Source organism: Corythoichthys intestinalis, unplaced genomic scaffold (genome assembly GCF_030265065.1).
Source record: "Corythoichthys intestinalis isolate RoL2023-P3 unplaced genomic scaffold, ASM3026506v1 HiC_scaffold_23, whole genome shotgun sequence".
Lineage (NCBI taxonomy): Eukaryota > Metazoa > Chordata > Actinopteri > Syngnathiformes > Syngnathidae > Corythoichthys > Corythoichthys intestinalis.
Genome location: NW_026651592.1, coordinates 5,260,615 through 5,285,067, shown reverse-complemented (window position 1 = coordinate 5,285,067; position 24,453 = coordinate 5,260,615). Strand labels below are relative to the sequence as shown.

Sequence of the window (24,453 nt, the reverse complement as noted above, 5' to 3'; positions counted from 1 at the left end):
TGGTTGTGCGTGAAAATCCCAGTAGATCAGCAGTTTCTGAAATACTCAGACCAGCCCTTCTGGCACCAACAACCATGCCACGTTCAAAGTCACTCAAATCACCTTTCTTCCCCATACTGATGCTCGGTTTGAACTGCAGGAGATTGTCTTAAACCATGTCTACATGCCTAGATGCACTGAGTTGCTGCCATGTGATTGGCTGATTAGAAATTAAGTGTTAACGAGCAGTTGGACAGGTGTACCTAATAAAGTGGCCGGTGAGTGTATATTTTTGGGTGACACTTCCTTAACTCAATCTCCCAAACTAATGTGGGACTTTTTTTCAAGGCCACATTAATGGAATGGACGAAAAAGGTTTGAAATTAATCCCCTGAATTCTGTTTTTGTGTTTACCAAACCTCTCATTTGAAGAGGTGAGGTAGTGATAAAGCTAACATAACATGAAAAAAGTGAAGTGCTTTGAGGTTGTATTAAACCAATCCAGAGAACACGCAATGAAATCACACGCAGTATTTTTAAAAGCATACAAAAAAAAAAACAGAAGCCAGCAGAAAGTTGAAAGTTTACATGACAGCACAAGATCATCAAACTCAATGAAGATGCAAGGAAGCCGCTGGGCACACTGTCACAATGCAGATCGCTTACCAAAAAGAGAAACTCTGTGCCGCACCAAAGCAGCCAACTTACAGAAGATACTGACACGGGGGAGAAAATAAGAAGACGACAAGGAGAGATCCAGAGAAGGAGAGATGTTTGACGTGACATGGAAAGCCAACGTTAGGAAGAAAGTGGAAGAGGATAGACACATCTAGGGCTGTCCCAAACGACTAATTTTCTCCCGATTAGTCAGCCGACTATTTTTACGATTAGTCGACTAATCCAATAATTAATTATTTATTTATTTATTTATTTATTTTTTAAAACTAATTTAGCAATTAAATTTTTGTTGACGCTTATCAATAAAAAAAAAAAACATATTGGAACACTCAAATCATTTATTAAAGTACAAATAAACACGTAAATAACAATAATAAATCACAAATAAACAATGAGTTCAAATGCTGATAGAATTAACTAGTGTAGCATCCCGATTGAAAAGATGGGTCTCTTAAACTGATGGTTTACAACTTTTATTCCATCCTTGATGTAAACACACCGTAAGAGCTACGGCGCACACAAATAAAGCAACACAATTAGAAATTAACAAAAACTTTTCACCTTTTTCCTTTTAAACCTTATTTATATATCAATGAATTGCCTGTATGAATTGCCTTTACCTTATTACCTTATCATTGACAATCTCTCCCTTGAGTGCAATCACTGTATATACTGTATATATTTATGACCTTTTAACCTTATATAATTTTCTATACCATAAAATAAACCATAACATGAAATAAACCTTTCAATTAGCATTAAGAACAATACTAATAGCACTTATAGGCCCATTGTCAATGAAACATTATTATTTAGTAAGGCGACAGCACCCTCTGGTGTACAAAAAATGGAAAAAAATGAAAAAAAAAAAAAAAAAAAAAAAACTTACAAACTGCGTGAAGGTGCTTGAGGTGTTTATTCACGGCCGACGTGCAGCCAAGCTTGGCACTGAAGAGACAGGACAGAAGAGTGTACTCTCCTTTGTTTCTTTGAAATAAGTCAATGTTTTGGACACTCTGGTGCGCTTTTTTTGGCTTTGTGCCGCTTTCCCTGCTTGCAAACAGAGCATCCGACATTCTAACTTTCCACGCATATATTTTTTTAACCCTTCATTAACCGTCGACGGCATGTTGTGCTCGTCGACGGATTTACGTCATCGATGACGTCGACTACGTCGACTAGTCGGGACAGCTCTAGACACATCACACGCTACTTTGGAATTCCGAAAAGGGCGTGAACATACCTGGCAATCATTTCCTTCTCCTTGTTGGAGGAATGTCCTCCACTTCCCAGGACTTTAGCAGGAGTGGATAGGAAGTAGAGGCAGTGGTTCTTGAAATACTGATTCACAAGCGGCAAGAGAATCTGGAGGGGAAATTAAGGTTTGACGAAACACATTTCACTTAATGTTTGCTCAATGAGTTAAAACCATGGAGACTATCTGAACAAGTAGCGTACCTTAGCAAAGAATTTGATCTCTTGCTCATGTGGTGACTTCTCGACTCGACCGCTGCTAACCACAGCCTCTGTTAAGAGATACAGCATGTAAAAACTTGACATCAGAGTTCTTGTTGTCGACTTTTGTCTGTCTTACATACCGAGATGAGCGATGAACTCCTGCGCAATGTCCATCCATTTGAGAAGTTTCTGCAAAAATCCATAGGCAAAGCGCTTCTCGATGGATGAGATGTCCTGCTCCATGTCCTTCATGCCTCTGAAAATGAAGAAACCCCAGTGAAAAATCCAACTTGGCAGTGGTAGTTACTAGAGGTGGGAATCTTTGGGCACCTAACGATTCGATTGCGATTATGATTCAGAGGCTCCGATTCGATTACGATTCAGAGGCTCCGATTCGATTATAAATCGATTATTGACCCCCCCCCCCCGCTTTTAATTTTTTGTGCATTAGTTCCAAAATTGTTCAAAAATCCTCTCAGGCTAAACCAAACTACTAGTTCAGTGTCAACACTTCAAAATATTAAATAAAATACTCAAGTCCCCATTCTGTATCAGCAGCTTTAAACTACATTCAATTAATTTAATGTTGTGAATCACCCGTCAAAGTTGCAAAGTTCGCTACAACAGAGCCTTCTAGAGAAGTCTACTGCTTTATGATGGCGGCTGTTTACTAATGCTGGCCGAGTCTGTCATTTCGCATCTAGTTCTCTAAAACATGTTCTAACACCGCTGTTGTCTGTCATTTTGCATCTAGTTCCACATTTATGTGATATCTACTGTAGCCGTATGTGGCTGTATGTTCGCAACTAGCAACCAGACATCGTTTGTAGCGGCTGTTGGCCGCAGTCAGGTATGATTTTTTTTTTTTATCTAACGGCATGAGTTGACGATGATATTTACTCTTGGTCGGTTCCTCATTGCGCCCCGAAGACCGCGCCGACTGTGTTTTAGTTCCGCTTTACCTGATATAATTTAATAATCGGATTTTGGATGTTTGTGAATCGTTCTCGAATCTTCCACGGCCGAATCGCGAATGATCTAAGAATCGGAAATGTCGCACGCCTCTATTAGTTACTATAGTACAGTGTCTATTAGGAGTGTTACAATATATCCATGAGGTTCACCCCCCAAGTTTGAATTTTTGATTATATGACATGACTAAGACTGCGTTCAGACTGCAGGCATATGTGATTCCAATGAGATTCTTCTTGAAATCTGATTTTTAGGTCTAACTCTTCACACTATTTTAGCTAATCAATGCCCAAATCAGATCTGCGCCTGTTCAGACTAGGCCACATTATTGACAGGTTGATTTGGCAACAAAGGGATCATCCAGCATAGAGCGACGTCATAGACAGTCAAATCCCAACTGAGCTGTTCAGACTGAGAAGCATCTTGTCCAACTTTGATATGAAACTACATCCCGTATGTGGTTTCAATCCGTCTCGCAAAAAAACAGATTTCAGTGTTTTGTAACTGTTCAGACTACAAAAGAGCCATCCAGTTTCAATATGGATAGGCTAAAAATCAGATTTTTCCTGCCAGTCTAAACAAGGCCTAAGCCAACCTGGTCACAGCGTATCCGTTGAGCTGAAGGAACTTGAGCAGATCTTGGGCTTTTTCTCTGTCTCTAGCCTTCTCCTTGGCAGTCAGAGTGTCATAAGGCACCAACAAAGGATGGGTCCCACCACCTGAAATCATATGATTGGTTCTGCTCAGCAACTTGACACTTGTGCAAGAGTTTGGCAGAGGGAAAGCTCTAAACCTTTGGACTGAAGCTCCAGCTTCTTCTTCCTGCCCCAAGTGTTGTGGTAGTTCTCCGCCAGCTGCTCAGCCATTGACTGTGAAGAAAACGAAGAAGCATCTTAAACTTGTGAAGTTTTAAGTCAAAGAGACATTTCTGATACAAACCTGCAGCTCTCTGGATAACGCCATTCCTGTGATGTCTATTGGTTGAGGGCTGTAACCATGACTAGGATCATAAGTTGCCTACAAACAAAGAATGTTGGTTTGTTTTTGGGGTACTAAACTACAACACAGCCTGAGAGTACCTGAGCAGTTTGTGAGATTTTTCGTGTAGCGGCCTTCTTCTCCACCTCTCCTTCACCGTCTCGGGCTTTTTCCAAGGTCCACTCCCACGCCAGCATGGCTTTGATGGACTCTTTAATGGGCCAACGATAGATTTCTTTGTCCTGAGGAGCACAGGAAACAGCAAAATGCAACACAGTGCAAGTCAATACATGGATCTGAAACATAGCTTGGCGAAACTTCTCGATCAATATGCTGAGAAAATTAAAAAGACGACCTTTTCCGAAAACGTTTTATACGGTCTTAACATCGGGTGAGTCTTGGCGTTCTCGTCTAATGCCTCTCCGTAGGTCCAGTTGTTCTGAATCTGTGAATGAGTTAATAAAAGTAACAGACATTATTAGTATGGGAAAATGAATTGATCATGATTTAATCACTGACCTTTTCAAACGCCCATTTATCATGAGTATGCTCTGCATACTTGTTGATAAAGGCGTCCAACCTCTCAGGGATTATGGTGCTGTCAAAAAATGGACACAGATTAGCATCAAATACTGTAGTTACATTGAAAACTAGAAGATGAAAATTCTAGAGAAATTGCACGTGGATGCTTTGCTCTGCTCTGCTGGTCAGTAACTTTTTCCCCAATCCCCTTTGGAATTGACTGATGTATCAATCTGTCGGCATTGAGGGATATACCGTAACTTGCATTGGCGGACATAGTGGTCAGTGGCACTGATGAACATAGCCAGTGGCATTGGCATACATGGCATTCACTGGCATAGGTGAACAGTGATCCCTCATTTTTCACAGTTAATGGGGACCAGAACGCGCCGCAATAAGTGAAAAACCGCGACGTAGGCCCCAATTTATTGAATAAATACATTTAGCATTAGAAAGATACGTATAATATACATATAAGACACGTTTTTTCACTGTTTTCCCAAACTATAATATTAAAAAACTTATATGTATATTAGGGCTGTTAAAATTAACGCGTTAACGCGCGGTAATTAAATTTTTAAATTAATCACGTTAAAATATTTGACGCAATTAACGCACATGTCCCTCTCAGACAGTATTCTGCCTTTTGGTAAGTTTTACAGCAAGGCGTTTTGTGCTGTCTAACAGCGAACTCTTGTGGTCGCTTTGCGACATGGTTTTTTTTTTTTTTTCTTGCCAGTTCAAAATGGCTGCATGACGTCGCTGTTGTGCTTATATGATCCTTGGAAAAGATTTGTCCGTAAGTATGGTTGTTCTAAAGAATGTGCATATTATGTTAATAAGCGAAATGTTATATATTTTGTATGAGACGCTTTTTGTTTATGTTTAGTCAACCTGTAGCATGCTAAGCTAACGTTGTTGCTAATGCAATGCTTGTTTACTTTTTTTTTTGTAGTTTTACGTAAACGGTCTAAAGAGGACAATGGTTTGAGGCCATTTTATTAATAAATCAGATGAAAAAGGAAGAAGTCTGATTATTAAGGCGTCGTTCACTAGCTGTCTAGCTTTGGAAAAAGTAGACGCTTTGGAGTGAGGACAGCATAGACAGATTTAAATGACAGTAGAGTGAAATGCCCACTACAGTCCTTATGTACCGTGTGTTGATTGTATATATCCATCTTGTGTCTTATCTTTCCATTCCAACAATTTATTTTACAGAATATATATATAATTCACAGAAAAATATGGCATATTTTATAGATGGTTTGAATTGCGATTAATTACGATTAATTAATTTTTAAGCTGTAATTAACTCGATTAAAAATTTTTAATCGTTTGACAGCCCTAATGTATATATAGTTTAATAAATGGTTCTTAAGCACTTCAAATGTAATGATTATGATAAATTTTAACCATGTTACCGTCCCACCGAATTATTTTTAAACAAGAATAAAGTAGAAAAATGCTTGTCTTTATTAAATGATTCATTGAGTGCGTCCACTCAAGCTGCTCACTACACACAATGAGTTGACACAGCAACTGTTTAACAAGTTAAACAATGATTGACACATGCGGCGCTTTGAAGTTTAAGCTTTCAAGCATCTCTGGCAAGATTAAACCTTAACGTCTGTCAGTCATTATTAACTTTTATAAGCAACTCTGGTGCACAGCCTGACCAAAAAAAAAAAAAAAAAAAAGCACCAGGAGGGAGAGTGAGACTACATGGTCGGATCCGGACAACTCATCTGTATCTATTTTATTTTATTATTTTTTTTTTTTTAATTGGAAAAAAAAACGCAGTGGACTGAGGACGCAAAGTAGTGAGGGATCACTGTACATAGCAGTTATTGGCATTGCTGGTAATCGTTTTTTCCACACAAATAGGAAGCACAAACCCCTAAAATTGCAAAAAAGCATCAAAAAGTTTCATATTGTTTCCTGAAAAACACAACAGCAAAGAAAAACTAAATGCAAAAAATTTAAGCATCCCCATGATTACCAGTTTCAGTTGTTTTCCCTCATCCATCATGTTGTTTTCCCTTTTCCAGCTAAATAATCAGAGTGCAGGTACACCGGTCCTCAAGAGCCCCAATCCAGCTTGTTTATCCATGTCTCCCTCCTCCAACACACCTGAATCAAATAATCAGGATTGTTATCCTGCATGCTAAAGGAGGGAGATATGGAAAACAAGCTGGATAGGACCGTACATGGGCACCCCTGAGGTGGACAAAGTCATGAATTAATTTAGAATGTATTCCTCAAATCCTCTGAATGGCTGGCAACCGATTCAGGGAGTGTACTCTGCCTACTGCAGATACTTAGCTGGGATAGGCTATAGAACCCCCACAACCCTTGTGAGGCTAATGAGGCTAACGAATGAATGAATTTCTCAAATCTTACTTGGTGGTCTCCACCGGTTTCGGATCAAAGTTTCCCTCAGCATCTACAGATGCTTTCTTCTCGGTGTGAGAGGAGTAGCTAGCGTCCACGTAGTCAGGCGGGATGGCTCCTGCGATGCCGCACAGGCACGGCATGGCGATCTTGAAAAGCTCTGCATCAAATTTCTAGAGTGGAGAGGCGCAGACTTACTAAAGACATACTCTTAATGTGATTATTTTCCTTTTCACATCTGTACCTTGTGAGCCAAAGACTCAAAGATTCCCCAGAAGAGTTTACGAGAAAGATGCAGCTCTTCTTCTGACGTCACCCCAAAGTTGGCCCAGCCGTTAGGCAAGCAGTAGTACTTCCAGCAGCGGTCATAGTGATTGGTCAGAAGCTGTAGGACAATTATAAATGTTTGGAAACTCGGAAACTCCATGTAAACTAGAAGATGAAATTTCTAGAGAATTTGCGTAGGGATGCTTTGCTTTCTCTCCCAATTGTCGCTTCCTATCAATTCTGGAGTCGGCATGTGCCGGTCTGATATTCTGATGGGATGATTACCTCGAGCCAAAATATTATCGCAGCCACAGGCCCACAGCTCAACATTATTACCATCAGAACAAAAATGATTCAATTATTTTCCATAAAAAGCACGTGTGTATGACTCGCATCATGCTTACAATATACACACACTCTCGTTCTCAACACAGACAGTTGCCAGAAAGAAAAAAACACTACGTTTTACCACAGCTAGACACACTAAACACACCGGAGTAAATTCTCTGAGAGGGTGGGAAACATTCATGACAGTGTTTACTAACCTTAAATTTTTATAAATGTGAAATCATATTGGAGGTATTGCCTCCTCGGCAGCCACCCTCCACGAACATGTTTTCCATGTCAGTTGGCCCTCCTCCTCTAAGGCTATCTAACTTTTTTGTAGCGGAAGTTTTCCCATACCAGCGATTTCATTTTCTTCGATGGGGGAAAGAGTTCAGGAATTTCACCTTCTCCAGCCATCGTGTAGCACAGCTGACTCACTAACACTGAGCAACAACCGGTTGAGCCTTGCAGCTACAAGCGAGGGATTTCTACATGCGTTTTTGGGACATAAAAAATAGCTAATACCTTAGGGACGGTATGACGGACATTTTTTACGGTTTTGAAACCTTGACATTTACATACCACGGTATACCTTGAAACCGGTAATCGGCACGTGTCTATTATGGAGCATTTTTCCGTCATTTCCTTGTCAACTCATTGACTGCCATTAACGACGCGAGACATCCAATCCATTTTAACTGGGCGATTATGGACGGGGAAAAAGTATTATATGTAGGAAGCTGTGCTTTGCAAAGCTGCCCCCAATCAGAAAATGATAGTGTCAATTAAAAGATGGCAAACCTTAAGAGGCATCTTTGCATATTCGTTGAGGATGGGCACGTCGAACACCAACCTCCTGAGCAGATGTTGAAGCATGGATGGCCGGAGGTACCTGCCAACAGACCATCGTGAGTGAAATGGATTTTTCACCTTTCACACTATCCATTCCCGATTTTCCCCAGACTGACTTGCAAAGTGACATTAAGCATTCCTCAATCACGTCCCTCTGGGCTTTGGTAAGGGCTCGGCCGCGGGACAGCCGGTATATGGTGTGGAGCATGGAGTCGATCATGATGGCGCGGTGGTCAGTGCCGGCGAACAAAGGGGCGCACTTGGTGAGCAGAGGCAGGACAGCCGAGCTGAGGTAGCGGTTCAAAGCCAGCGCCATCTCGGTGGTGCTGAAGGCCACCTAGAAGCAGAGAGGTTGTGTGGTTACTAACTTGGAAATTATCTATTTTAAGACTGCAATTAAAAGACTCACGGTGTCCAGAGATGCAGCAGCTCTCATGTCAGGCAAGAAGCCAACCTCCAGCACGTGAAGTAGGAAGTCCTGGTTCTCGATACCATACACTCTGTCCAGGAAGAGCACCATGGAAGCTTTGTGGTCAGGTACGAAGCTGGCAGACATCTTGGGTTCGACAACCTGACCGTCTGGAGAGTTGAAAAGCAACAAAGTGCTCAGTGGGAGGTATCAGATGATTGATAGTGTTGTACTGTTTGTACTTCACCTTTGCCATGAGCAGGAATCTGCACTGGCAAGCTGATGACCCCCACCAGATCCTCAATGGGAACCAGCGATCTCAAGATGGCTCGGATCCTTAGAGCTTCACCCTTTGCTGCTTGGATCAGCTAATGGACGTTCAAAGAAACATTAAGAGTTCTAGTTTCACATTTGAGGGGAAATAGCTATGGCAAAACCAGCTCCACTCACGTGCATTTCCGGGGCGCAGCGGCCCAGCAGATCTATAAGGGCCGAATAGAATGACATGATGGCGTTTCCCAGGTGCACCCGACTCTCCTCCTGCTGCTCTTCACCACCGAACCTGACAAGAAAGACGAGAAGTCCAGAGTGAACAAAGGTAACAAGACCCGAGACACAGAGAAGCCATAAGAAACCCACATAAAGCGCCTGTCTTTTTTGACAGTTGGTCCATCCCTTGCTGGATCTTCTGAGATCTTAATCGCCTCCTCCATGGCTGCCAGCAAACCGTTGCCACCCTCTCCTCGGAGCGCCGGGCCAAAGCACTCGGGCCGGCGGATGAGAAGACGCACCACCACATTGGCGTTCTCTTCCACGCTCTCACCTGTAAGGGGGCGGGAAGTCAACCACAAGAACGATAGTTTAATGACGAAAATCCTATCAATCTCCCTGAGTAAACGCTCAAAAGTAATTTCTTGACTAGACTACAATAGGGCATCCTCCCAACCAAAATGCATGTGTCTACCCTATGACTACCATGACTCTTAAAGCCTGTTCCTTCACCACACTAAAGAATCTGTTTATGACCCCCAAAAGTGCATTTGCAGGAGTGAGAAAGACAAGGTTTCATGTAAACCAGGGGTGTCCACACTACAACCCACTGCCCAGTTTTGAAAATGAAGAAAATACCATTGAATATGGCCCACACAAGAAGCTTAAAGTGCATACGACAAGAAAAAAAAAAGTCTTAAATAGGATTATTATGTGAATTAGAATCATATTTTGAGACGATTCGACTATATACAACTATTTAGCAAAGCGCAGATGACGAGAAATTAGTCTTTAATCTGCCAGTTAGCCACGCCTACCATTACAGGGCTCTAACGTCCCCAACAGGTGGATGATGTCAGCGGAGTCACGATTTCATGTGATTTAGTATGCAGCCCATTGGGGGGAAATTATTCACAACGAGGAAAACGCGATGAAGAGTCGCAAAATGTCACTGTTTCAGTCTCTCTACTCCAATATTTTTACAGGAATTTCTTTTTATCCAAGTATTTTTCCCCAATAGCAAAATAAATGGCTTGAGTAGGACCAGTCAGCCCGTCGAGGAGGAATTATTCACAACGAGGAAAACGCGACGAAGAGAGCTGCAAAATGTCATTGTTTCTGTCTCTCTACTTCAATATTTTTACACGATATTCTTTTTATCCAAGTATTTTTCCCCAATTGCTAAATAAATGGCATGGTCATGACAAATAACAGTATTGTGCTAAATGGAATATGAAATAATAAAAATGCACTTATTCAGGACGACATGGCAAAATTACTCCATAATGGTCAAAACTGTCGACTTCACCTTTACTGTCGCTCCTCCTGAACGATATTTTATGACACCTAAATCGGCCTTATATCATTTCCCTTCCCCGGCTTCGGAGAATGTAAACAAACCAAGAGGCGTGACAGCTAGCCGACATGCTAACCTGAACCGAGTGATGTTTCAAAGTCTTCGAAGCGGAAAATCACACATAACTAGCCCGGGTCATTTGACATGACAACTGGGTTGTCGATTGTCTCCGCCGGGCGGTTTGCCGATCGGCATAACGAGCAATTTACAGTTTGTTCCCCGGATGAGTGCGGCTGCAGTTGTTGTGCAGCTAACGTGCAGCTAATGTGCATGAGAGCTTTTTACATGCCTATCAATGATCAAACGTAAGTAGTCCTTTATTTGAAGAAAGTTTGTAGTGTTGACTTTGTAATCGCTGTACGGCTATTTTTAACATAAAGTTGCAATTTCTGATCGGGCGGAAAATTTGACAGAACACCGGGCATACCAAGAGTGCAAAAGCTGAGTATAGTACTCGCCCGTTGGGGGGGATGTGCGACAAGCCGCTGGTTGTCGGCCAAGGGGACAAGGAGCATGTCAGCCACAAAATGCAAGCCACCTCCGTATTAAAATGATCCCAGTATTTGGCATAATACAAAACATGATGTTTACTCACTTCCTCGTAAGTCCCATGGTCCCACAGTAGTAGGGCTTGTTTTGGCCAATATCCACCGGTGAATGGGAACCTTTTGAAACTCCTAAAAGGCGCACACGCCTTTCCCTCATCCAGCAAGATTTTTCGGCAGCCATTTGGCTGGCGTGATGCGAAAAATAAACGTATTAACCCGCAAAATCAGCTGAATCCTTAGTCCTTCTCATACCACAGTACGGCTGTATAGTGAAGAGGACTCCTTCCTCCGTACACGTCAGAGCGCCCTCTTTCTCAACTCGAGACTGTTGCCGGAAGTCACTCATTTTCATGGCGCGGGATTCAAAAAACTAAATAAATATAGCAATCGCTTCCACACACATCCAAGCGGTCCATATCGTTCAGGAGCATAAAATACCGCGTGTATTATAAAATAAACATGCTTTTTCGTGTCTCAGGCTCTTTAAATTCGGCCTACATTCCGTTGAAATTCTGAGCTTTAACACCAGATGGAGCTAGTTACTTACACAGTGCCTCTCCATTCATCATCACCACTGGCAGTCACTCGAAGTGAGTATGACAGTCTTTTTTGTGCGAGCTACTTGTGAGACTTCAGGTGGGCCTGACATGGGAAAGTGGTGGTGGGTGTGGTGAAACTGGAGCCATTTTTTTGTCAAAACCTGACATGTTGAAATCAATATAGGGAACTGCAGAATTTCAGAACTTCTTTTAACAAACATTTATGTAAAAAAAAAATAATAATAAATAATAAAATAAAATCCAATGTGATAAATTGAGCTATCTTGGCTATGATTTTCTTGATTATTCTGCAAAGTTTGTTTCAGTTGTGTAATCTGATTACTTCTTTAGTTCTAGTTCCAGTTGTTTCGGTGCCTGCTAGTTATGCTATTTAGTTGGTTGTTATGTGGTAATTTCATTTTTCTCATGACACCGTGACTGTGCAAGACATTAATAATATATTTATTGTATTAATTAAATTAAAATTATATTAATATTAATATTTGTCATTGTATAAGGAGGTGAATGTCAGCCTATTCTTTTGCTTTGAAAATTAAAGCGCAAGTTGTTCCTCATTGGGCGCCACAATATAGAACCAACAAGTCATTTTAGTCAGGTTGTCCCTTTAATTCACATTTGAGCCACTCTGGAGTATAAGTCGCACCCACAGCCAAACTATGAAAGTCTTTAACGCATTCACTGCTATTGACAGTTATTGACATCAATTTCATTTCAACTGGAAGGGCTGGCATTCATTGATCCCGTATCGCTGCCATTGATGCTGACAGTCGTCCAATCAATTTTGACTGTTAGGGTTCAGCATAAGCGGATTTTCAGGGAGGGGGGGGGGGGTAGGCCCCTGGTGGGAGGAAAGTGTCATTACATGTAATTGACTATCCTATACAGTTCTGTATATGAGTTTAAAATTAAGAATTTTCCGGGAAAATATTGTCTATAAAAGTTGTAAAGCAATAAAACAAACGACAAAAATGAATTTAATGAACAAAAAAAGATATCTTAATGGGTCAAAATGATTTTTCGAACAGATCATGTGATTATCACCTTAGACCGTCATTTGCTTTGCCAAAACCACCCGAGGACCGAAGAGGCAAGATGGATATACATAATTTTTTTCAAACGTAAGCTTTCAAAAGCAACAACAACTACTGAGCAAGAACCAAGGATTGAAAATGTGGACCATGAAACGCTGGTGAGCAGCGTTTCAATTTGCCCCACTAAAGACGCTAATTGTACAACAGAGCCACCACCGGTGTCTTGCCAATGTAGTTACCCCCGTCAAAAATTGTGTCCACTGGCCGCGGGAGCGCACACACACACACACACACACATTAGTTATGAGTTATGTCGACTTAAACAATGAATTGAAGCCAGAAAAGAACCATAGTTATATATTTTGGTCATTAACGTTTATTAAACTGGAGAAACTCCATACAGGACTTGAATTACAGTAATAACAGTTATAGGTCATCCTATGAGTAAAACAGTGAAACATTGCCTTTTTTACATTCAATACGTATGCTACGTTATACGACAGAAAAAAAGTTTTTTTTTTAATGGATGTGCCATGTTTTGAAAGCTCATAGATGACTACATCACCAAAACACAGAAATCGAGCAAATCAGTACAGCGCAGTGGCTCCACCCGGGGATACAATTTTTGACTGGGGTAACTACGTTGGCAAGACACCGGTGGGCGTACCATATTCAATGGATGATGATCTTGGCGAAAAGTATAGCCTAAGCAAACTGATTTGGAATTCCCCTCAAGAATGATGGGTAACAAAAAAACAGTCATTTTCAACTTATTATTATAAATATTCTTGTAAGTTAATTTTTTTGCTGACACTGCGTTTCGGGAGTCATCGACATATTGTGCGCCCCCTGCCCCAAAAGTCAAACTCCGCCTATGGGGAACAGTCAAAATGGATTGCACGTCTATCACCGTCAATGCCAGCTAATGAGTAAATACTTTAAAATGAATACATTTTAAAAACCCGATCGTTTTTTTGGACACCCCTGATGCAAAATAACTAAAGAAGACATGGGCAAATAATAAGGAGTCAGGACCAATGTGGGAAGTACTGTTACCATTCACAAAGACTGCAAATCGCAGGAAGTCCAAATATCTTTCCCCTCCGCATGGATTCCAGCCAATGTCTGGGTAACCCTTGGATAGCAGCATGGGACACATCTGTAGGCCGCAGCCTGCCAAGTACGTCACTACCTGTAACATACGATAACATCATCATTAGAAAAGGTTTGTGAAGTGGGGTGTGTCTATTTACTTTTTATGTCAGTTTTCAAACCATTTCTAGGTCCTGCTCTTGCAGTGCTAAAGCCAGCTCATTGTTGTCGATGCAAGAAGCGGCTGCCACGTCCAGAGGAGTCGAACCACGCATGCCTGCGAGTCAGAAGCACAACTATTGAATTAAATACTTGGCTTGATAACAAAAAATATCGTAGACCAGGCGTGTCAAATTCATATTTGCTGTGAGCCACCCTGTTGTTATGGTTTAATTCAGAGGGCCACTGTTTGCCAAATAATGCTGGTCTGATGTACCAACTAGTCGACAAATTATCGACAATCAAATGAATCAACTACTGTATTTTGATAGTTGATAAATCCTTTAGAGACATTGTTGACCTAAGAATGATCAATATTGTCGTTTTTTTTAGCTTCTTAATACCAAATACTCTATTATTCATTGATTCAGCTTCCAAGGGGGGGGGTGCCAGAGCCTATCCCAGCTATCTATGGGCAGTAGGCGGGGTACACCCTGCCGATCTAGACTAACAACTATTCATGCACACACATATACCCAAGGATACTCTATTATATATTTTAAAAACTGATTTAATTTCTTTAATATGGATGGGGGAAAGAGTACATTTTATGTACTGTATTTTTATTTTCCAATTTATTTACATTTTATGAAATATAGAGCAAATATTCTCAATTTTTTCTTATTTTTATTTTTAATTAAAAAATGAAAAGCAGTTTTTCTTTATTTTATTCATTCATTTTTCATTTACATACGATTTTCAACGATAACAAAAAACTGGGGGAAAATCATTATTTTTTTTTTACATTTTTGTTTCAATTGTAAACCAAAAAAAGAAACTACAGTGATCCCTCGCTATTTTGCGCTTCGAATTTCGCAGTTTCAGTCTATCGCGGATTTTTTTTTCAGTCAAAAAAAATATATATGCATGCATAAAAAATTAAAAATAAATGTGTAAAATCTGCCCGTTCCCTAACAAAAGGTAAGGAGAGCCCGCCCAACTCATATTCCACCGCTGTGATTCGCTGGCCAGCATCACTCAGGAATATCACAAGCTGATTGGCAGAGATGTTTAACCTTGCTGCTATCGAAGGAAAATGGCTGCAAAGCGTCCTCCGCCTGCTCAATCCTCTAGTGAACCCAGGAAGAAAAGAAAAATGATGACGGTGCACAAGAAAGTTCAATTGTTGGACATGCTTAAAGTCGGCCACAGCTATGGTCCGTTGCACGCCATTACGGACTAAACGAATCAGCCGTTCGTTACATAAAAAAAGATGAGACGAAAATTCGAAAGACTGCCTCAATGTCGTTTTCCAGGGACACGAAGCGAGTCGTGACTCCTCGCAACAAGACGAGATTGGATATCGGACTGTCGGGAAAAGAAGGTGAGTCTCGACACAAACATGATTCTGCAAAAGCCAAAGCGCTGTATGATAGCCCCATTCCTGAAGGAGAGTTGAATGAAGGTGGCGGTGATGCCGACTATGACGAAGATGAACCACAGCCTAGTACCAGTGCTTCAAGTGAAGAAAATTGTGGTTTTGTTGCCAGCAAGGGCTGGTTCGAAAAACTCAAAAAGAGGTTTGGACATCGCAGAGTTACGTTGCATGGGGAGGCCTCCTTGGCGGACCGTGACGCAGCTGTTCGTTATGTTGAGGACCAATTTCCCAAATTAATTGAAGAGGGTGGCTATCTCCCGAAACAGGTGTTTAACATGGACGAGACTGGCCTTTTTTGGAAGAGGATGCCATCCAGGACGTCATCTTTATCTTTATACAAACTGTTCTGGAGTTTTTTCTTCATTTATCTTAAGCATGTTATTGTATATTAATATTGCATTTATGTTTCAAACAAGTGTACTGTATACACAAACAAGTATATAAAGAATATAATGTACATAAAATAAAATTCTCCTGTATCCAAGCAGCTGAACAGGACAGGTTTAAAAAAAAAAATGTTTAAGGTTTTTTTGGGGGTCGCTACTTCGTGGTTTTTCACTTATCACGGTGGGTTCTGGTCCCCATTAACCGCGAAAAACGAGGGATCACTGTATTCTCTTTTTATTTTCTTTGACACATTTTAAAAGATGAAAATTTGAAAAAAAAAAAAAAAAAGTTTGACACCCGTGCTGCCGACTTACCAAGTCCGATGCCACTATTCTGCAGCAAGTAACTGAGATGGTCAAACATGGAACGCTGGTTCTGTCGACTGATTCGGCAGAAGTAGCAAAGGAAGCGGCAGCAGTTGGTCACCATTTGTGGGAAGCGGATCTCCTTTGGACCAAAGTTTAAAAAATGTTGTAAAAAAATTGCCCACCACAGCTTTAAGACCACCATCCCACCACGCCATGATGGATATTTTAATGGGAAAACCATTTACCTTTGAGTCTCCGCCCCCACCCAAAACGTTGACCATCACCTCCATGACGGTCTCGTGCATACCAAGAGCTCTCATCAAATTGGGGTGCTGGTAGAAAACTTTGTTGTTCATGATGTTTCTGGAGAAGAATGAAAAGCAAATCTATCGCAATTTAAGAACAACAACATAAGGGTGATTCTGTAATTGGGAGGACCTTTTGACTTCAAAAGTATTGAAAAATAAGCTCAACTTCTGTAGTTTTCTGCTACATACTTATACAGTAGCTAAGAGACGATAAACTATCAAAGTTTTGATTAGCTTAGTTTACAGATGAATTGTCAAAATGTTATCACATTATTTTGTTGATATTTACAATACTGTTCATGTAATTGCACTAACAGGGCTACAGGAAACTGGGCTGCAAATTTAGGCTAATGTTATCTTTTTTCTTGAGAGAAGAAGCGCGCTATTTAGCTAGCTGCTTAGCTAGCAGACACCGCTGACCAAGAGGAAAGAATTTAAAAGTAAATATAAAATAAATGTATTATTCTGATATTTTTTATTGCAAGGTCAAACAAGGTTAACTATTTTAGAAAAAGAAAAAAAAAAGACCCTAAACCCTAATCCTAACCCATTTATGAGCACTTTATTTTTTGAGCACTCATATGAGGAATTGTTTTAGTCCGTTTTGATTTAGATTTTTATCCTTGGTGTCTGGTTAATTCTGGTTCCAATACACCCAAATGATACCCTAATTGGGCTCCCTAATTTTAACAAAATTTGGAGTTGTGAGCCCTAAACTTCAGAAAAACTACAAATACAAACCATAACCTTAAAAAAAAAAAGAAAAAAAAAAAAAAAACTCCATTCTTTTTTTCTTTGTGTGTGTGAAAATTTTAAACCGATGTTAATATTAATTTAACCTGCCTATTATTGAATTTTTTACTTGGCCTGGACCTGTGCCTCTACAACACAGAACATAAACTGATAAATAATGTGAATGTACATTTTTTAATTGATATATTTAGATATATCTAATGTAGAATAAATAGCTTTGTACTGATTAAATAATATTATGGGTACTCACCTCTATTTAGCAATTCATTTTCTGTTTATATATAAACATATACATAAGGAAAATCTCTCTTTAACAAAAAAAATTATTATTAAGAATTATTGGATGACATTACAAACACTTGTCTTGTGCCAGTGCATTTGGACGACTACGGCCGTCCAATTATTTTACCAATAAATACCTAACCCTAAACCATAACCGAAGAGCAGCAAATTGCTATATTGCTAAATTTAACCATTTTGACTTGGAGGGGCTGCAAATCTACGCTAATGTTAGCTTTTTTCTCTCAAGAGTACAAGATAGCTTTTTAGCTAGCTGCTTAGCTAGCTAGTACTGCTGAACAAAGAAGACAAACTTACTTATAAGTAAATAACAAAATACTTATTTTGATAGACTGAATGAAGTAAAGTGAGACAATAAATCAAGGCTAACTGTTTTATATCAATAATTAAAAATAGAAGCAAGGACATACACTTGCTCGAGCCATTCGTTTGGAAAACCATGATTAAAAAAAAAAGTTTCAGTAGTATGGAGAGGTCAAAAGCAAAAAAAGTGCTCAGTGGGATGGGCACGTTGAAAAAATATTATTGTAAAACGGTTGAGTGCATGTTCTGAGACACCCATACACCAATAATAATTAATATTTGAAATATTATGTTCATGAGAACAAATGTTCCCACGGTTACAAGAGACAGGCATGAAACAAACACACACACACACAAAAAAAAATTATATTTTGATTGAAATTTCAGTTTAACTTTTTTGAGACTCAATTTGGTAATTAGGGTTAGGACAAGAGAAAATTGTGGCACTCCAGCCTTTTTAAATATATGTATATATTAATATTATTACTTAAAAAACATTTTCAAGCAATTTCTTATTTTTTAGATTTCTTGAGTAAATTTCCTCAGAAACTGCATGGTATGTAGATTAGCAAAAATTTGAAGGGTGTGATGGAAAATGTCTTCCAATTCCGTCATGACCCATAAATTTAAGTACTGTACTCAATACAGCAGAATTTGTTTTTTTTCTATTCCAATCTTGATAAATGGAAGGCAAATCATCCTAACCCGATGCTCTGGATCATGAGGCGCTCCTCCTCCGGGCCCATCTGAACGATGAGCAGCGAGCGTATCTGGCCAAGGCACTCTAGCAGATCCATGGTGTCCTGGTAGGACACGGCGTTGATGGCATAGGCCTTGGGTAGCGCCCGGATCAACTCTCCGAGCCCGTCGTACTGCCTGTGGAGCAGGCTAAACATCAGGCGCACCAACTCCGGGTTCTGGATGAACGATTCCTGGGCCCAGTGGATCATGGTGTGGGAGATCAGCTCCTGGAGGGTGCCTGTGTGAAGAGATGTTAAGACCAGAACCTCTTAAATTTCTTAACCAGAGGCGAGTGCTCGAAGACTGCAAGCTAAGCTTAGCTTCAACCTAAAATGTCCAAAAATAAGTGATCAAATCTATACTGTTGTGTGTATATGTTATTGACTAAATATGCACTACAACGCGCTTAACTTTTGTTCAGAATTAACTTCTTATCACTGGTTATAATGCAGCTTGCTTTTTATTAATTTGCGAAGCTTCACAATCCCTTAAAAAGTGTGCAGCCTTTGCGTCTCCAGAGTTGATAGTGCATTGTTCGACTAAAGCGAAACATGACGAGTAGGGGTGTGACAAAATATCGAAATGGTGATATATCGTGATACTTTGTATCCCAAAAGGTTATCGATATGCTCCTATCAAGAATCGAGATATCGTTTTTAAAATGTGTCAATTTAAAAAAATAAATAAATTAAAAATAATTTAAAAAATAAAAAAGAACCATCAAGTTGCTACCAAAATCTTCCACCATAATAGTGTCTCAGTTAACTCTAAAGCTGCCATTGACGGTGCTCGACGCCCAATCCATTTAGACTGGGAACTAGTGCTGCAACGATTAATCGATTAACTCGAGTATTTGATTAGAAAAAAATTCTCAAATTAAATTTTGCTGCTTCGAGTATTTGTTTAATTAAAGGGACGTTGTAGTGGTTTATTTTTAAAGTGTTTGCATTTAATTTTATTGATTTGGGTGGATACACTGCCTTTAGTCTACCTCAATTCACATGCCTGAACCCAGGTGCTCCCTGTTAAGACCAACATAAGCTAAATTTTGTTTGAGCTAATGTTTTTTTTAATGTATTCGTAATTTAGTTTATAGGTATGTTTAACCTATTTTTGTGGGAATATGTGTCTGAACCACTTGTTAAGAGCATTGTAAAAAAGTTTTTTATAGCATTTAAACTAGCAGACTTTTGCGATGTAAGTTAGCCAATTGTTCTTTTGTTGTACATAGATCCTCATTTATTTACTTTTTTATACCGTTTTTTTTTTTAAATACCGTTTGAGGCTCAGCTCAGGTAATTTAAATTTTCATGTTCCTTATCCGATTACTCGATTATTCGAACTAATGGTTTATCGATTAATCGACTACTAAAATAATCGATATCTGCAGTCCTACTGGGAAAGTTCGTTCATTCAAAGCCAGAGCATTCACAGTCATTCGGTCCGATTTTCGGGGCATTTACAGGTCACTTGCTGTTCATTTTAGGACATTTCCAGGTCATTTCCTGGTGAGTTTGAGTCACTGCCTATTTATTTGGGTGATTCCCAGGTCACTTCCTGTTCTGTAACTCAAACAGGAAGTTAACCCATAAAATACCCCCAAATCAACAGGAAGTAACTGAAAATCAATAGGTAAATAACCTTTAATTGCCCCAAATTACCTCATTGCCTGGCATTGGCTGCCACTGACGGCCATAGACGTTCAATCCGTTTGAACTGGGAGGGATGGCGGCGATGTTCATTCGCCGCCACCCTCCCAGTTCAAATGGATTGGATGTCTACTAGTGATAAACACACAGCCGAAGGATGAAAATTGTGTTTTTCTGTTAATTAGTTGCTTGTAGAATATCCTAAATTGATTTCCTGACCAATATATCGATAGTTGTTGCATCGCCATATCGTCAGATCATGGTTATCGTGAGCTTTGTATCGCAAATCGTATCGTATCGTGAGGTACCAAGAGGTACCCACCCCTAATGACGAGTCATTGGCTAAACACTGGGTTTATCTTCTGGTGGTATATTGGCAGTGGGAGGGGCTCGGTTGGCCCGAATGGTCTGCTTCTCTGCGTCTTGATTGGATGATCTGTCTGAGGCAGGGGTCCCAATCTGCCGGGCCGCGGACCGGTCCGTGGTGTGTTTGCTACCGGGCCGCACAGAAATAATCATTTATTAACGACGGCATTCTGGCCGAATTAACCCTGTGCCCCTGTTTAACACACCAATATCCCTGTCTACTCTAGATATAATACTACAGGATAGATTAGAATGTCATCCTAGAAATCCATTGATTGGACCGCTAGCAGTACATCTTGTTTTGTGTATATAATATATCTATGTGCGCTTGTCTTCGATAATAACATATTTCTAGGCCGCGGGTGCAGCACAGTTGTTGCTGGAAATAATTAGCTCCCACACGAGCGAAGATGACTGGAAAACAGACGTCTTTGGAGATATTTTTTACGGCGAAAAGGGCACCTGACGAGCCTACAACCTCGAAGACCCACGAACTGCGATGGAGTGGATTCGTGACACGAGCATGTCTGTGCAACAGGAGGATCAGCTTGTAGAGATCGCAAATGACGGCGACCTTGAACGTACATTTGAGACAACAACTCTACCGAGGTTCTGGTCATTCCGGAATATCCTGACATCGCTACGAGAGCATTGAAAACCTTGCTACAATTTCCAACATCGTATCTTTGTGAAGCGGGCTTCTTAATTAATGCTTAACGACAAGGCGAAGTCGTTAATGGTGAGAGAGCGGTGTGCAGCTGACATGGCAGGATGTATCTGAGGAGAACTTTTCTACATGTCCTTCCATGATCAAACATAAGTTAATATTCCTTTCTTTAAAGAAAATTTGTAGTGTTTACTTTGGAATCGCTGCATTTGCGGCCATGTTTAACGTTACGCACATGCGCAGAACCGCATCGTTGCAATTTTTGATGGGTTGCAAAATTTGTCAGAACACCGGTCCGTGAAAAAAAGACCCAAATAATACCGGTCCGTGGTGCAAAAAAGGTTGGGGACCCCTGCTCTGAGGCTTAATCCCTTTTTTGACTGACAGCGAAATGAGCGAAGCAGTGATCGTGTAGTATTAACATCCACGGGAGGCATTTTTGAATTTTCATTCTGTTGTTTTGAGTTGAACCGGAGACCTTTATAATCATCCTAGTGTCACTTTGTTCAAAATGACCAGCGAAAAATCAAGCTTCTATTTCTGGTGTTTTTTTTCTATTGTAGCTACTTGTGTTTGAAGACTTGACTTCTGGCAGTCTAGCTTCTTTCTCTACCGAGCAGCGGGTGTCACTGAGCCCCTCCACCGTCACAAAGCATTCGTGGGGGGACACAGTTTGAGCTTCCCCTCATTGAAAGACCAAAATCCGCCACTGTTGTCAACACATTCAAATGAAGACATCTTACTAGGTTTTGGCTCCTCCTCCACTTCAGGTTTTTCCTCCTCTTCCTTTTTTCGCAAGCTCTTCACTTTCTCCACCAGGCTGAGAAGGCGTCCACTCAGCGAGGTGACCACTTCCTCTTCCTCCGTCTCCTCCTCAATATGTACACCTTCAAGTGTTGTGGAAAGAGATTTAGAACAAGGAAGCAGAATCAACATGTGATTGTTTCAAGTATACTGACCGCAGTGAAGGAGGAGGTCATTGTGAAAGTCTCCCAGAGTGTCTCGCACATCCTCAGGTACAGGGCAATCTTCATCCTCGGGACTGTGTTTGAAATTGGTCAGCAAAAGAACCTTTGCAAAATTAAAAAAAAAAAAAGTTTTTAATTCAAATGGACAGTTTTGCGAACATTTTTATTTCATGAAATGGTTGTTATTGAGAGTAAAGAAATCAATGGTGAAATTGATCATTTTATATACATACTGTATTCGGGACTTTTTTAAATAAATGAGTAATTAGTTAAAATGCTCATTGTAAATGCTAAAATAAATATACTGAAATTAGCAATCTGAAATACACAATATATACATTATATACTTATTTTACTAAAAAATAAAAATAATTTTGCCTTGAACATGCATATTTTATTCTTTTTTTAAATTGGTTAATTTATTTAATTAAAATAATATTTTGAAAATTAACTTTATATTAATGCTGTAAAGTCGTTGTACAATTTTTGATTTTATTATTCTATAGATAAATGAAAACAACAAATTTTAAAATCGATTAAGAAATCTTAACTTCTCGTTTTATTTCATTTTTCAGATATGTTAACACTTATAATTTGGCTATTAATTGATTGGCTAAATCATCTACAGAAAATAAAACAATAATAATCGTATTAACCACCAAGTATATTTATATATATATTTAATTTTACAGTGTTTTACAAAATAATTGCTTCACATTTTCACTAAATAAAATAAAACCAACCACCTTTGGTGTAATTACGAATGTATTGTATACATAAACACTTTTTATTTATTCATCTTATTTAGTAATTCGTTGATTTATCAAGATAAAAATTGAACGGTTAAAACTAGTAATATAAACGACTAAGCATATATATTTATAATTTTTTTATTTAAAACTATATATTACAAATTAAAGTTTCATATACCATATTGGCCCGAATATAAGACGGTATTTTTTGCATTGAAATAAGCCTGAAAAAGTGGGAGTCGTCTTATATTCGGGGTCTAGACATTATACCCATTCACGACGCTAGATGGCGCCAGGTATCATTGAAGCGAATGCTGAACTTGAGGAGTAATGTTCTGTCAGGACAGATCTCAGCTACTCTCAAGTTTAACCAGTTTACATTATTTTATTGCAATGTTTTTCCTTATTCAGATTTGTTTCAAGGCTACAGTTACAGTTAGACCTCACTTTGATGGTTAATGCAGTTATTGCAATTTTGTTGTTTCATCACCATAGATTTAAAAAACCAGAAGCCATTCATTTACGAATGTGATTGCACTTTACTTTACATATTTAAATAATCAGCTATTAAGATTTGAATGAGGCAAAATAACATTCTTTTTCTCTCAAATATATTGTTATAATCATTTGTTTCAGATATAGTGTAATTATTTTCTATATAAAAATTAATTGGTAACACTTTATAATAACTATGCGTTTTACTAGTTAATAGATCATTTGTAAACTGTTGATAAATGATTTATTGTTGATTTGTGAAGTATTTGTTAACAGTTTGTTCAGCATTTACAGGGTGTTCCAATATGGTTGACCCCATTCTAAATGCCCATGCTAGTTGATGGCTCTTAATAAAACTATATACACTTTATGTTGAAGGTCATAAGTTTTATTGGTTAAATATACAAAGTACAAATATTTGTTGGTTCTATGGCAGATTTTCATAAATGTGCAACATGAGCGCTGCCTGCAAAATGCCTTATCAAAATGCCTTTTCTTTTGAAGTGAACGGCATTTCTTAACCGGAAAAGATAGAAATGCCAAACGTTACACACAAAAACTTGAAACGTTTCTACACAAACTGTGTTTCAGGTTAACACCCTGTAAATGCTTAACAAACTGTTAGCAAATACTTTACAAATCAACAATAAATCATTTATCAACAGTTTACTAATGATCTATTAACCAGTAAAACGGATAGTTATTATAAAGTGTTACCAATTAATTTGGTGTTCAAAAAGTATTTTCAAACTTGAGTCTTGAAAAACAGGGGGTGGTCTTATAATCAAGGCCGTCTTATATTCGGGCCAATAGGGTATTTACTGTAAAGAAAATAAAGGTAAACTCAAGACTTTTACATATAAAGCCCAAGTACCACTTTTTATATATTATATTAAATAAATGGATTATTTAATTATTGTGGACGAATAAAAAAATAAATAAATAAAAC

At 39.2% G+C, this 24,453-nt stretch overlaps 1 protein-coding gene across 1 annotated transcript in view; it reads right to left on the bottom strand.

The window, feature by feature from the left end:
- LOC130911111 (ryanodine receptor 1-like) overlaps positions 1–24,453 on the bottom strand; it is a 218,439-nt gene that overhangs the window by 86,901 nt on the left and 107,085 nt on the right. The window contains exons 40-64 of the mRNA XM_057828826.1: positions 22,249–22,360; positions 22,033–22,176; positions 18,572–18,845; positions 16,448–16,565; positions 16,209–16,341; positions 14,093–14,187; positions 13,875–14,010; positions 9,473–9,656; positions 9,284–9,395; positions 9,081–9,201; positions 8,834–9,003; positions 8,541–8,761; positions 8,374–8,464; positions 7,223–7,363; positions 6,988–7,151; positions 4,585–4,663; positions 4,421–4,510; positions 4,167–4,307; positions 4,027–4,104; positions 3,881–3,956; positions 3,683–3,806; positions 2,256–2,371; positions 2,116–2,183; positions 1,901–2,022; positions 646–695 (exon numbers count right to left, since the gene is read on the bottom strand). Coding sequence (XP_057684809.1) covers positions 646–695; positions 1,901–2,022; positions 2,116–2,183; positions 2,256–2,371; positions 3,683–3,806; positions 3,881–3,956; positions 4,027–4,104; positions 4,167–4,307; positions 4,421–4,510; positions 4,585–4,663; positions 6,988–7,151; positions 7,223–7,363; positions 8,374–8,464; positions 8,541–8,761; positions 8,834–9,003; positions 9,081–9,201; positions 9,284–9,395; positions 9,473–9,656; positions 13,875–14,010; positions 14,093–14,187; positions 16,209–16,341; positions 16,448–16,565; positions 18,572–18,845; positions 22,033–22,176; positions 22,249–22,360 — 3,160 coding nt within the window. The remainder of the gene's footprint in view (positions 1–645; positions 696–1,900; positions 2,023–2,115; positions 2,184–2,255; positions 2,372–3,682; positions 3,807–3,880; positions 3,957–4,026; positions 4,105–4,166; positions 4,308–4,420; positions 4,511–4,584; positions 4,664–6,987; positions 7,152–7,222; positions 7,364–8,373; positions 8,465–8,540; positions 8,762–8,833; positions 9,004–9,080; positions 9,202–9,283; positions 9,396–9,472; positions 9,657–13,874; positions 14,011–14,092; positions 14,188–16,208; positions 16,342–16,447; positions 16,566–18,571; positions 18,846–22,032; positions 22,177–22,248; positions 22,361–24,453) is intronic.